The 13,537-nt window shown below is 40.1% G+C and overlaps 1 protein-coding gene across 7 annotated transcripts in view; it reads right to left on the reverse strand.

The window, feature by feature from the left end:
* The window catches only part of PLPPR5 (phospholipid phosphatase related 5), a 246,336-nt gene that overhangs the window by 54,733 nt on the left and 178,066 nt on the right, over positions 1-13,537 (reverse strand). For all 7 annotated transcript variants that reach the window (XM_035332959.1, XM_035332957.1, XM_035332958.1 and 4 more), the window contains 3 exons: positions 11,464-11,596; positions 8,876-9,126; positions 1,196-1,372 (listed from right to left, as the gene is read on the reverse strand). In XM_035332959.1, coding sequence (XP_035188850.1) covers positions 1,196-1,372; positions 8,876-9,126; positions 11,464-11,596 — 561 coding nt within the window. The remainder of the gene's footprint in view (positions 1-1,195; positions 1,373-8,875; positions 9,127-11,463; positions 11,597-13,537) is intronic.

Raw genomic sequence — 13,537 nt, forward strand, 5'->3', positions numbered from 1 at the left:
TAATTTGATCTAAACTCCATTCCAGCAACGTAATAGTGACACTTACATAGGCATTTGGGAATGTGGCATATAGCAGATTGTTTGGGTTTCTACTAATACAGACCCTCAGCCGAGACAATGCTTGCCAACTGTATTATCTTCAAAACACAACTAAATTTGATGTCATGTTACTTAAATGAATTTGTGCAATACAGCACTAAATATAAGAAAACGTGCTGGGACAGATTTCTTTTGTGCTCTATTTCATTTTATAACTTTAGGGGCACAAACACAATACGAAAACTTAAAAATGCAAAAACAACTACAGCTCCAGGATAACTTGTGTTGAAGGAAGCAACTGGATGTGCCAGAAAGTATATTTTAGAGAAGACCTAAAGCTGCCCTCACATTTATCAGATGAGTGAAAATGCCCACCTCAGCCATTCCTGTGTGAGTTCACAGCCAAGGCCAGTCTTGAGATCCAAGATCTTGAGATCAAGATCTTGATCCCAGAATCAATATCAAAAGAAATATCATGGGAAAAAAAAAAAATCAGTTATATTTCAAAGTTCTATTTAGTACTAATACAAGTTGTCAGACAGACAAACTTGCAGGCAGTAAGCAGGAGTGACTATTCCATTCTACAGTCTTGCACTGAAGTTATTGGTGAAGGTGATAAAAAGATTAACGGCAGCTCTCTGACAGACACTGGTCTGTGACTAAAGATCTGGTATTGCAACACAGCTCCAGAAAATGAAGAAGCTAAACAAGAATTTTTGATTGAGAATAACTTAGAATTTCAATTTAAGCCCAAATTAGTATGAAAAAAAAGTCAAAGGGAGCACGAAGATTAATTAAAGCCAGAAAGTTATTAACTTATTCAGTGGAGGTATTATTATACTGCATTTAATGCTTTATAAATTAAATTATGAATAGATGTTATTCTGAGGGATATGTACTTGCTTAAAGTAGGGCTTGATGCAAAAATTATTGGTTGAAACTCTGTAGTCTGGTTTACAAGAAAGTCAAAACAGATAATTTGATATACCCTTTATTTGATGTTTCTGAATGTATGTAAATATATCTAAGGAAAATGATAATTTAAAAAATAGGATCACCTCTTTGTCTGGAAAGTCAAGTTTACTAATACTTGCTAGGAGATACAAACCAATATGCAGATATTTTTCCAATAGAAGTGACGCAAATATGCACTTACCAAAAATACTGCTATAGATATTCCAATTACAAATCCTGCTATTACATCTGACCAGTGATTTCGATACTCTGCTACTCTGTTGATTCCAGTAAGGAAAGCTAAGCACATTAAGCCCAAACACAGAACAGGTTTTGCAAGCCTTGTTCCTCTGGCTTTTACTGTGCTGGTGATATACATCTGAAAAGTAGAAAGGAAGAAAGTTTAAGACTGATTGACAATATATTCTACTAATTGGTGAGGAGAATCTCTGAAACTTGGAGAGTGGAAGGGTATAAAGAACCAAGAAAGTAAGAAAGTGTAACACAAGATAAAGTCTTCACACCCTTTTCTCAGAGGAAACTCTTCTTACAGAATAAGAATTAGACCACAGCAATTTTATGTCTTACGTGAACCTGAAAAGCCCCCAAAAGAACACACAAATTAGACAATTCTATCATTCTCAATTTACACATTTATTTATGCAGAGAAGTAGGGAGAGAGACTGCCTTTTCATTACCCGGTGTTAGCAATAATAGCAAGAGATCTTCTCTTGAAAGGTGCTACATCAAAGCCTTGTTTTTACTAGCAAATGCCTTTCTTCCTCACACATGGCTTCTCCGTGTTATTAACTAGAGACTTCACAGAATCATAGAATCATCTAGGATGGAAGAGACCCCAAGGTCATTGTCAAAAAGCAATGAAAATTGAACTAGATATCAGCATCTGCTTACATAAACAGAACTTAATAGTTTCAACCAATGGTGGATGGATACATCCCCATACCTCACAGACACCGACTGAAGATATTTAGTACTAATTCCCCACATAAACCAACCTAAATACAGAAACTTCTATACAAACTCCAAGAAATTTAGATGTCTAGCTCTGCTCGCTGTCTAACTGTCCCTGTGCAGTACAACTGAAGTAAAAGCGGTGTGTGGCAATAGAGCAGCTCCTTCTGCCCTAAGAGCAGGTGCATTAAGGACTATGGGGTTTAAGCCAGTGCTTCCCAAATTCTGATGGCCCAATGGCAGAAATGAATTTCAAAGCTCTGAGCTTCCATTCTCCTGTTTATATTTAATCTTGGCATTAAGGCTGTTTGGAAGTTTCACCCTGAGAAGTAATACTTCAGATGAATAGGTTTTTTAGGGGGCAAAAAATTATTTACTTTCTGTAGAAGATCCTTCTGCAGCTAAACCACTGAAATCCCTAAATCCTTCACATTTAGACAAAGTGCTATAGTTTTAGGACTGAAGAATAAAAGTTTCTTCATGGGGTTTCACTAGAAACTCAGACTGTGTAATGTCAATACTTTGAACTGCAAAGGGAAACAGATGAATCTGCACTAATAAACTGGTACCTTTTTGGCTAACAAATGGGCAGTCCTTTGGCTTGTTTCTCACTGAAACTTCATCTGAATTGGCTCACTAACAAGTTAGGCACTGCTGCAATAATCCAGTCAAGAAAAATATTAGGAAGTGTGGTTACAAATAGGGTAATTTAACTTCCAGGAAGGAAGGAGTGGTCAGAACTTCTCTGATAAGAACATCTGCCAGTCATTTTGTTCAAAACACTAGAGAAATAACCAAGGCATAGGGGGAAAAAAAATCATAAGCAGGCAGCTTACAATTATGGCAGAATACCGCAACACACACATTACATCATTATTGTACCTTATGTGACAAACAGCAGACTAATAGCATGCTTTCAACTAGTGCAAACAGTGCCAAGTTTTGAAAAAAAAAAAAAAAAAAAGAAAAGAAAAAAAGAAAAAAAAAAGAATGAAAAAAATGAAAAGAAAAAAAAGAAGAAAAAAGAAAAAAAAAGAGTTTAGGGTTGTATTTCCAACCCACAGTTATCCCTTCTCCTTCCTAGTCCATTTAAGAAATAGTGTTTCTCCCTTCGCTAACTATCCTTTCATCTTAGTTCCTTAATTTTTTTTGCAAACTCTTCTTCAGTGAGTTGCTCTTACCACGTGGAATGCTGACAAGATAACTGCAGCTTTCGTTTCCAGCTCTTTGGCCCCAGCGGTTTCCCTCACGCTACAGGGCAGTGCATGCTGAGTCACCCGGCAGCCCTCTCTTCGAGCGAGTCTCGCTGTACTTGTGGGTACTGCCACTGTTACCCCCACCGACACTGTGCGTTAGAACAGCTGGTGCTTGAGAAAATAGTCTAGTATTTCGAATGCCCAGGAATGATACCACATTTCATATATAGCTTGGGTGAAGCTGACACAGGAAGTCGGCAGGAAGCTACCCTGCATGTAATTCTATTTTGGGGAATACACTCAAAATGACTACTGAGAAGGAAAAATCAAACTAAAAAGGTGTAATTTGTTTAAGGTAGATCTTGGTGATGTATTTCAGTTCTGTAACACCTAGCCACCATCCAAGAAGATGATCTCAATTTTTATGAAGTCAAAACACAATGTAAGTAGTTGATTCTCAGTACTTCAGTCAAACTTCAACATTTTTAATACAAAGCTGAACTGAAGAGTGATCTGCAGAAAAGTCTCAGTAACTCTTTCTACAATAAGCACGTCCTTCAAATCTTTACTCAGACAAAAAACTCAGCAAGCAGAAACAACTGCAGCCTTATGCTGTGCCTCGTGTGATTAACAAAGACCCCATTTGCTAAGTCCCTTCCTATGCACACAGGCAAGATTGCCATGCCCAGTCCATTATTCACAATAACCAGAGGGATCTGCCAGCACAGGTACCATTTTTATCTTTTCTTTAAAGGACAGCCATCAAGATATTAAAGACAGTATTCAATTAATCAAGAGGAACAAGGCAAACTTCTCTTACTGGAATAGGGCATTGACACGTCTACACATTTTCAAAGCTCTGTATCGGAAACACTGAATCCTGCAAGTCAGGACTCACAGATGTAAATTTTTAAACTTTTCCTCTAGCAGCTCTAGTACTTTCTATTAAGCAGTCAATTCAGCCAAAGGTCTGATTTGCATTAGAAATAAAATATAATTAAGTAGCTTTCTTCTTCTTGATTCTGGAAGAAAAGCTCCGGACACAGACACAAACGTAGCAAGGTCCCAGACTTCCATTTTAGTTAGAGTGGAGCTAGTCATCAGGTTGGGCACACCAGCCAGGAGGAGGGTTAATTGTCCTGTCTGATCAATTCAGACTGAGCCCCGGGAAGCTGGGAAGCAGATGCCCTCCATGCTTGCTGTTTTGGTTCCCCTTAAAGCAGATGGTCAGGGGGTACTGACAAAGGGACAAACCAGTCTGTTAGTGGGCAGAGAAAAATGACTCATGAAGCGACAAGCAGAAATGGGAGGAATCACTGTACAGGCACCTGTCCCAGGCAGCGCTCCAAATAAACATGACCATGTTTTGTTTTGCTCTTATAGTGTACTAGCACTAAAAGAAAGGGAAAAAAAAAAAAAAAAAGACTCCTGCAAGTAATATAAGTTATAGATCTTCCACCTGAGGAATGCACAGTTTTCAACATTTGTCAGAGCTACAAGAAAAGACATAGTAAGAGATCAAAACCATGGAAAAGTAGTGGGCTAGGCTGTAGTTTGCAACCAAGTTCAGTGCTTAGTTTGAATCCTGCCTGGTAATATAAAAGCTCTCCAGCTTCCTTGATTGGAAGGAATTATTTGGTCAAATTATTACCAGAGCAAACCACGGTCCTATCCTTAAAATCACCTGGGCCTCACCGCAACCAAAACTGCCCACTGAAGATTTTTTTATTATTATTTATTTTAGTTCTTTTGAAGACTTCTCCAGTTTTCTTGATACACTTTGCAGTAATTATTGAAGACCTTTGGTGAAACCTGGGTTTCAAAGTCAGAGGCCTGGGCTGGCAAAAGGAAAAAAAAGTTCTAGAAATTATGGAATTTACTATGAAGTGTCCCACTAAGAACTCCCCACAGTTGCAATTTTAAGCAACTGGAAGAGGTATTCTTCAACTTACCAAGACCGTAAGATACACCCAAATATTAACTAGAACTAGTTCAGTCTACAGAGGTCATTATCTTGAGTGACTGAATTGTAATGAAGAACTGACTGAGAAGAAATCTCCAGAGGTCTTTAGAAAAATCCCCAGGCCAAACTGTAATGTTACTCTGCTATCCAGTCTGAAGCATCCAATATACGAAGAGCTGTACAGTGTGATGCTATGGATAGGTTAGTTGCCTACTGCTCATCCAACGCAGTAAGAAAAAGCAACATTTTGTAGAATTAAACAAAATTTGTTTTAAACTGCAGCCAGCAATGATCAATCCCCTAGGTTTGCAGCAACAAAGGACAACTGTTAGTCACAGTCTCATATTTAAATCCATGGGAATAGATTGACTACATCTTCACAGATCACTTTAAAATCCTACCAAAAAAAGACTCATGACTTCTCATTCTCGTGTCAGTTGTGGAGAAGAAAAAAAAATAATAATAATATAAAAAGTATGTGCATAAGGGCTGCTTCAAAATATATCTCTAATCGTCCAGGCTGTGTCAGCTTATGCATATTAAAACGTGTCTCATACAATTATATTCTATTTAATAAACCCACAACGTTTGCCTCAATACCTATGTCAGCAGATGTTCAGCCGAGAAAGGGTGAATTGCAACGCTGACGAGAAGTGAATGCTGACGCAGTCAACTTATTATCCCAACTCCAGCACACACACACAACAGAGATCTAAGATGAGTTGAGCAGACAGCTAAGAAAATATTTAGCCAGCTAAGGTAGAGATTTTGGAATAATTTATGGTGGTTTATTATGAAGATTTTGGTACACTAGGGATAAATAAACCTAAAACTCTGAAGAAGGTAAGCAATGGATCCTTGAAAGCATTCACATTTGGAGCAGGGTAGAGAAAACATCTAACCATAGTGCTGCCATTCTACGTTTCAGCTGCTGAGTCTCAATAGGTCCTGAGAGAAAGCAATGGAGACAAACACTACAGAGAGGCCTAAATATTAGCAGTACAATTGTTTGCAAAAGCCTGTACTTTCAGCAGGAGGGGAATTCAAAGTTACCATAGCAGCCACCCACTCACAAAAGAGGGGAGGGGGGGAAAGGAAAACTCAAGAACTTAGATGGAAAAAAGCTATTGTTAACAAGACAATATGCACAGATGCTAGGTGATAAGGACATGGCTGCACTTACATGGAACAAGACCAGGGAATTATTAGATAAAGCATAGGTTTTGTTTTCAAATGGGCTGATCAGTGAGATATGACTGATCAGTCTGGCTGTTTACATCACCACCTCAGCAAGCAAGGACGCTGGATCAGCTTGTTGCCTGCTTATGTCTTTGAGCTGGTTTCATTTTGCACACAGCTGGCTGAAATGTCCACGGAGGATTCTAAAACAATCCCTCCCTCTCCCCCAAATATTTCTGTTAACCAAAAAGAAAGCACATTTTGTATCAGAAAGGATATGCTCATGCTACTAGCTGAGTAGTATATGGAGGTCTTTATGTCTGTGCTCTCAATAACTTTTGTACCACAGCTCATACAAAGACTAGGCTACTGTTTAAATATTCTTCTCCAGTGAATAACGATGAGAAAGTTGTTATTCAGGCCAACTTTCCCAATAAACATCATGACAGCGTAAGGACATGACCTCAGATATTAGAACATTGCATTTCTTTCCCTGGTGTGAAACAAACAGTATTTTTAGCTGCAAAAATGCAACTGGATTTTTTTATTATTATTATTTTTTAAAAGGCTCCGACAACATTGCAGCAAGGGCCTAAACTTTCAGGCTAGCACTCAGCTGGTACATCATAGTAATTAATTTCTTCAGGCAGCCTATAAGAGCTCACAAATCCTGTCAGCAGTTCACAGTGCTTTAGTTAAGTGATGACACTGTCATGTATCGCAGTGATAAACTAGTGACATGGGATATATCCATTTCCACAGTTACGGAAAGATCATGAAGTCATTCAATAGATCACATTGTTTTCCACTTTTGATGTTGTTAATCATATATTGACCAGAGACACCATAAAATTTGCTTAAAGTACTGTAGCTCATATCAAAAGCCATGATGCTAGGTATTAGGCCTTATTAATGCCTACTTTATATATATATATATAATTTTTTTTAAAAAAAAAGTATTAATACTATTTTCTTTCTGCTCTGCAGCAGCTGAACAGTTGGTTTCCTTTAGTTACTGTGACTCATGGCAACAGTGGAAATCCAACTTTACAGATGGATGAGAAAAATAGGAGCAATTAAAATGTAGAAAGCTGAATATTTTCTAAAATAGCTTGCACCAAATTTAGAGGTATGTTTCAGTGAAGCAAAGCCTCAGATATCTCCCCAAATAAAGACAATACTATTAGGAGTCTTACTCTTGCCTCAAGTTAGAATAAAATTTAATTGCTCATCTCTTACTTGCAGATAACACATCAGTACTAACTGATACTCCACATCTCTAGGTGGCATTGCCCACAAGGAACTTCAGATAAACGTTGCTGTCAGGGCTGCAGATTTTAAGCAACTGTCTCTAAAACCATATCCAGAAGCACGGCGTTGGCACGCTGCCTGTGGATGGGTTTGAGATCTTTGCCGTGTTTCGAGTATCAGCTTCCAGACCCATCAAGAATTAAGGCAGTTTATTAAATATATATGCTCAAAAGTGATACACACTCACACAAGTGTGTGTGCATATGTGTGTGTATCTATATACATATGCACACATGTAGGTACGTGCACCCCCCCACAGACCACTGCTGAAATACTTGAGGCACAGAAGGGATGACTGCTGCCATGGCCAGCCAGGCACACGCCTGCCCTGCTCCCCACTGACGCTGCGAGGGAAGCCGTGGGTCCTTCCAGTGGGCTATAAAGGAATGCAACTGCAAGCCCAGAGCAGGTGGAAGATTTCCACAGGGGTGCCCCAGGGACAGTCAACTAAGAAAATGCTCTTCTGCATGTGAAAGGAACAACGTGTGCTCCAGACTAAGCCAGGGAACATTGCACTGAGTTATCTGAGCAAGACTCATGGCTACTGCCCTCTCACCTGCCTCCCAGCACTTCTGAATAGCCTCAGCACCAGCTCTGATGCCAGTCAGTAAACAGCAGTTTGTCCCAGCCCTGCTCATCACTCCCTGTGTCAGAGAGGAGAGACAGAAGAAAGGATGGGCTGTCTTGTAGCCTACTTAAATGCAGTATAAGAGCCCAAGCACTGAGGTACCTATAAATATCAATTCTGGTACCTATGGATACGCACAGATCCAGGAAACTTGTGAGATCCGACACTTACATGTACCCGCTCTTCTGCTTTACCCCACCAAAGCCATGTGCAATTCTACTAATCTGTACTCAGATAAAACACAGAAAGGGACTACCACCAGTCACAGATAATCCCTACCTTTTTTCTTTACCACCCAACACAGTTCCCATATTCTGTGGAAACAGGGAAAAAGTAAACCAAGAACCTGGTTATCCTACACCAATAACCATTCTGAACAATTTATCCTCCCTCTGCATTGCCCTCGACACTTCCTTAGCTTTCAAGGCTCAGAGGACCACTACATCTGTAATTGTCAGAATGAAGTCAATGAATCAAATTCTCAAAGGCTTCACAGTAACACACAGAAGGTTTGCATACAGAAAACCAAAAGTCAATAGTTGTCTTATTTTTCCATCCATTCCTCCCCCCACCAGTAGTTTGAGACATGCACTCTCAAAGTTATAGTGACATTAAATAGCACGATATACTTACAGCCAGATACATAGCTGCATATACGCTTAGTGCTGCTTCTTTGGATGGGAATGTCTTTCTGGCTTTCATGATAAGGTCTGGGTTTCCTGTACAGGCGTGTGCACTACTGATGAATTGTGTATACTGTTTACATCCAAGTGCTGTATAGTTGGGTTTACAAAGTGCAAGGAAATGTGGTGCAAGATTCCCTGTTACTACTTGTCCAGCATTTACAAAGATGTCCGTAGCAAACAGTCCAAATGCGTAAATTCCTAAAGAGGGAAACAAAGAGTTAAATATCCTGACATTTTCACTCCAGGACAACATATTATAATATTTATTACAGTTAACAAATCAGCTCCTTCCATTTAAGAACATGAAAAACTCCGAAGTGTACGGAGACAAGGCTGTACCCTAAAGATCCTGGATGATGTTGGAGATTATAATTTCCTACACAACCACAGAAACGTTCATGAGACATACCCACACACCCAACCTCTCTCCATCCTTCAGGGGAGTATGCTCGCCTCTCATACGAACAGCCTGCTTTCCTGAGCCCCCTAGCCATGTGTCTCCACCTGCTTGGCATAGCTAGCTCTGCTGGCATCTAGCCTTTGCCTATGTTCACTAAACAGAAGTGAGAAAGGCAAATTCTTCACCCCAAAAATCTGTTTCAGAACCCAAGAAGTCAGGCTCTAAGTGGTGAGGTAACTTGAAAAAAAATGTAACACATACTGGACATTTTCTTTTCTCTCTCAGCTGTAAGGAAGATAAGTACTGAATAATTTAATACTATCATGCACGAGTTGTCTTCATCTGCCTGCTACTGGGTACAACTCTATGCATGGCATACTAATCATAATAGCAACACAACGAGCTAAGTATGTATATATTCGAGGAGCTTCTTATGCTAAAGCATATTTCTAATCAGACATCAGCAAAGCATTAAGCATACGTACTTCTTGTTCATTAGAAAGGAACGCATGTATCTGATGATTTAAAAGAAAACAGATTTCTCCTATTCTGAGGTCTCTTTCTATCCTTTTGGAAGCAGAAAGCAAGCTCTGGAAAGAAATGCAAACACAGCACTCTGACTGGGAGACTAAGCCAGCAGATGTGTGTTCAAATTCCACCTGAGCTACAGATTTCCTGTATTTCCATAGGCAAATCAAGTTGCCCTTCGCATACTTCAACTCCCTGTGAATATAGCGTGAGTGCTGGCAGTTCCCAGCTTCCCGGGGCACCATGAGGATGAGGACGTTAATGGAGGCACAGCACAGCAGGCACGATGCCACAGAAGCATGTGCATTTTTAAAGGTCTGAGTTTTTTTCCTCTGCAAAACTGGACTACCAAGCATGGTTTCTGGGATTCTGGCTGGTCAGCAAGGTCACACTAACATTAGTTCACCCTGGGCAGCTAGACACTAGCGAGCAAAGGATTGTGCCCAGGCACTGCACAGGAGGGCCCTTTCAGCAAGCCCTGGGGGTGTGCACTGCCCCAGAATAGGTGGCCACATTGCTTTCTGTGAGTTTAATGGGTAGTGATGCCTTGCCTGGCAGTGCAAAGGCTGCTGTTCATCCCTGCCCTCCCACCAGCTTTGCTTTTGGCTTCTGTGAGCCAGGAGGGCCCACCAGGAGGGAAGGAAGCACTGACACTGCCTGCACAGCCCCTGCGCAGAGCAACGGGAGCAGGAGGAGCTCCTCCGCATCGCTCCCGCTCCCCTTCTGGATCTACGCAAGACAGCCTCACCCTCAGTGACTTCCAGCACTCCTGTGTGACAGTGAGCAATGTGCTGGCGGAAGGCGGGCACGGCTGTCGCACAAACGCTGCGCAGACAGACCCAGCTGTACGCTCCTTCCTCCCCCGGCGGGGGCACACAGGGGATCAGCTGCCCCAGGGCTTCGTGCTCCAGCTGCTTCTCTTCCATACAAGCAGGAGGGAGAAGCACACAACTGACAGACTGAGCCCTGCTATGACATCCCTGCACACATTAAACAGCAGCACCTGGGAATATTCAACAGACATTCTTTGTGGTGGTACTTCCCTCCCCAAATTACAATTCCAATGAAATAAGTAGAAAGCATGACTTATTTACTGAAGTTGGGAGAGGGGTGGGGTGTTTTGTTTGTTTTGCTGTTAGAGCTGACTTCAGCGGACCAAGGATTTCATTCAGTCCTCTATCGTCGATTATAATATATGCTCCAGGCTGGGAAAGTACCTAAATGAGGCTTGCTTTCAGACATACATTTATATCCCAACGTCCTCAACTTTGGCTGCTGTATGTGTGTGTAACCAAAAGGAAACTACTGACCATAGATATGGCATAAGGATATTTCCCTTTTCCATTTCACCCTAGTCAGGGCTCACCAGTTGTCTTTTGCCTCTCATGGTCCCATTTTTTTCTATTCTTCCTGCTGTTTCTGCAACTGTTTTTTAATCCAAAATTCCAAGAAACTTAATTTGCTCCCCCAAAGGAAAGAAGCCATTGCACCCAAGTTAAGACTACACATGAAATACTGCTTATCTGATTATTTTCCCCACGTCAAATTTAAGACATATTTGATCACTCTCATCATTCAGAAAATGGAAACATGAATTTTGCTCATACCAAGGAATCTGATGGTTCTGCGCACCAGTGGATTTATATAACAACAGTCTCCAGTTAATATTGTTTTTTCTTGGTTTTCAAAATCCTTTGTAGCTAACTGTAGGCAAAACACTGCAGTTTCTCCAACGATAATCTTAGGGGGAGGAGAAAAAGGGGAGAAAAATGGTACATCAGATTACAGCAAATAAAATATACTAGTATTACAGAGATGGCAATCTCATCTTAAGGAAGCAAAACCAAAGCAGCACAAAACACAACATAAGTGATCCAAGTTCTGTAAGCTAATCTGCTTAGGAGGAAAATAGGCCATATGGCTTGCTATACTTTATTTGCACTGAGAGAGAATGAACTTCTATAACCAGGACTTGGAATCAACAAAACATAACCTAGTTTTCAGGAAGAGGGAAAAAAGAGTAACTATTAGGTCAAGAAAAACAAGCTGCATAACGCATCGTACGGGGACCAGAGGAAGAGCCAATCCCGGAAGATGCTGAACACTTTCTGTTCCGACATGGCTTTCACTAACATTCAGCACTTCACATGGGTGGGCTCCAGATTTTGGACCGCAGAGAAAAATTCACAACAGAGCTCCAGTTCACAACAGAGGATTGGTTTGCCAGTTACTTAACAGGGCTTGCTCCATATTTTCCCACCTAAGTTTATCTAGCCTGACTTTAGCTTTGCTTCTTAAGCTTGAACAACGTGTGGCCACGGATATTTTAACATTAAGCATGGCCTGTTCTGTATTCATTACACCCCGTTCTCTTGTCTATAGCTCATGAACAAAACAATTGGTTAAAAATTTTCACGCACTCACAAATAAGAAAAATATAGATTGTGCATGTAAAACATCCCCTCTAAGACGCGTATTTACCTGTACGGGAAAACATGACTCCGAATTTACTTATGACAATTATGGTATTCAGCCTTAATAGCCAAGGACAAATGGTAAGCGTGTATTAAGCTTTATTATTAAGCTTAATATTGAAGCTCTCTGCAGGTAGAGCAAGTATGATCAAAAAGCATAGAGACGGCCACTGTATTCTAACTTTGGTTCACTGTGGGGCTTAAGGAAAAGGTGCTTTCTCTCTTCTGTGTGAATAGCATTAAGGTTTACGGAAAGGCACATCACACTGCTAAACAGGAACGAAGAGCAGCAAATTAAAGCATAAATGCTACACAAATACAAGAAATAACGTTGTCAAATCAGATTAATTGCCTAGGTTTTCTAAACCGTTGACCCAACAGAAAATTATAAACTTTTTCGTATATCACTATAGATATGAACAGTTCTACAGACAGCACTGTTTATAGATATATAAAAATAAACACACAGTTTAAAGAAAACTGGGAAATGGCTCATACACAGTTTGTTGCCAACCAGAAGAATGCAATTAACGACCTTATTTAGTTACCCTTGAATATACACAGATGACTTCTGGCTAAATTGTGACACACAAAGGAGAAAAGTGCTTCTCATAAACAATGTGGCACAAATAAAAATAACTTTGTGGTGGCGTTTAACAAGCAAAATTCAGTGTGTCAGAGAAAAAGCCATCTTCTATTACTTTACTCTGGCTTTAGATCCTTGTGGCCTTTTTGGATGAAACAGAAATGTGAGTACCTGAACTAACAAGTATACAACTCTCTACTTTGATGCAAGAAAATTTTCTGCATACAGAAGTACAGCTCTTTCACCTATAATTTATAAATGATCTGTACACTTATGAAATGTAACTTAATCTTGAATCCAAGTTCATCAAAATTGTGACAATAATGAGAATTCAGCCCAATAACTCCTACAGCTCTCATGAGAAAAACAAAACAAAACCAAAAAATAATTCTAATATGATTCATAAAGATGAGAATTGAAACACTAAGATTTTTATGTTGAGTCACAGCAACTCTCTTGAAACATCAGGGACTAGGCAATCTGAACATTCTCATTTAACTGATTTTCTTTTTTTTCCACCAAACCCAATAAATTTTAGTGCAATTATTGCAGATTTCCAAACTCTAGGAAAAAGCAGAATCCAGAAAAAGGGAAGCCAGCACGGCCAACTCTCCTGCTTTG

Source organism: Oxyura jamaicensis, chromosome 8 (assembly GCF_011077185.1).
Source record: "Oxyura jamaicensis isolate SHBP4307 breed ruddy duck chromosome 8, BPBGC_Ojam_1.0, whole genome shotgun sequence".
Classification (NCBI taxonomy): Eukaryota; Metazoa; Chordata; class Aves; order Anseriformes; family Anatidae; genus Oxyura; species Oxyura jamaicensis.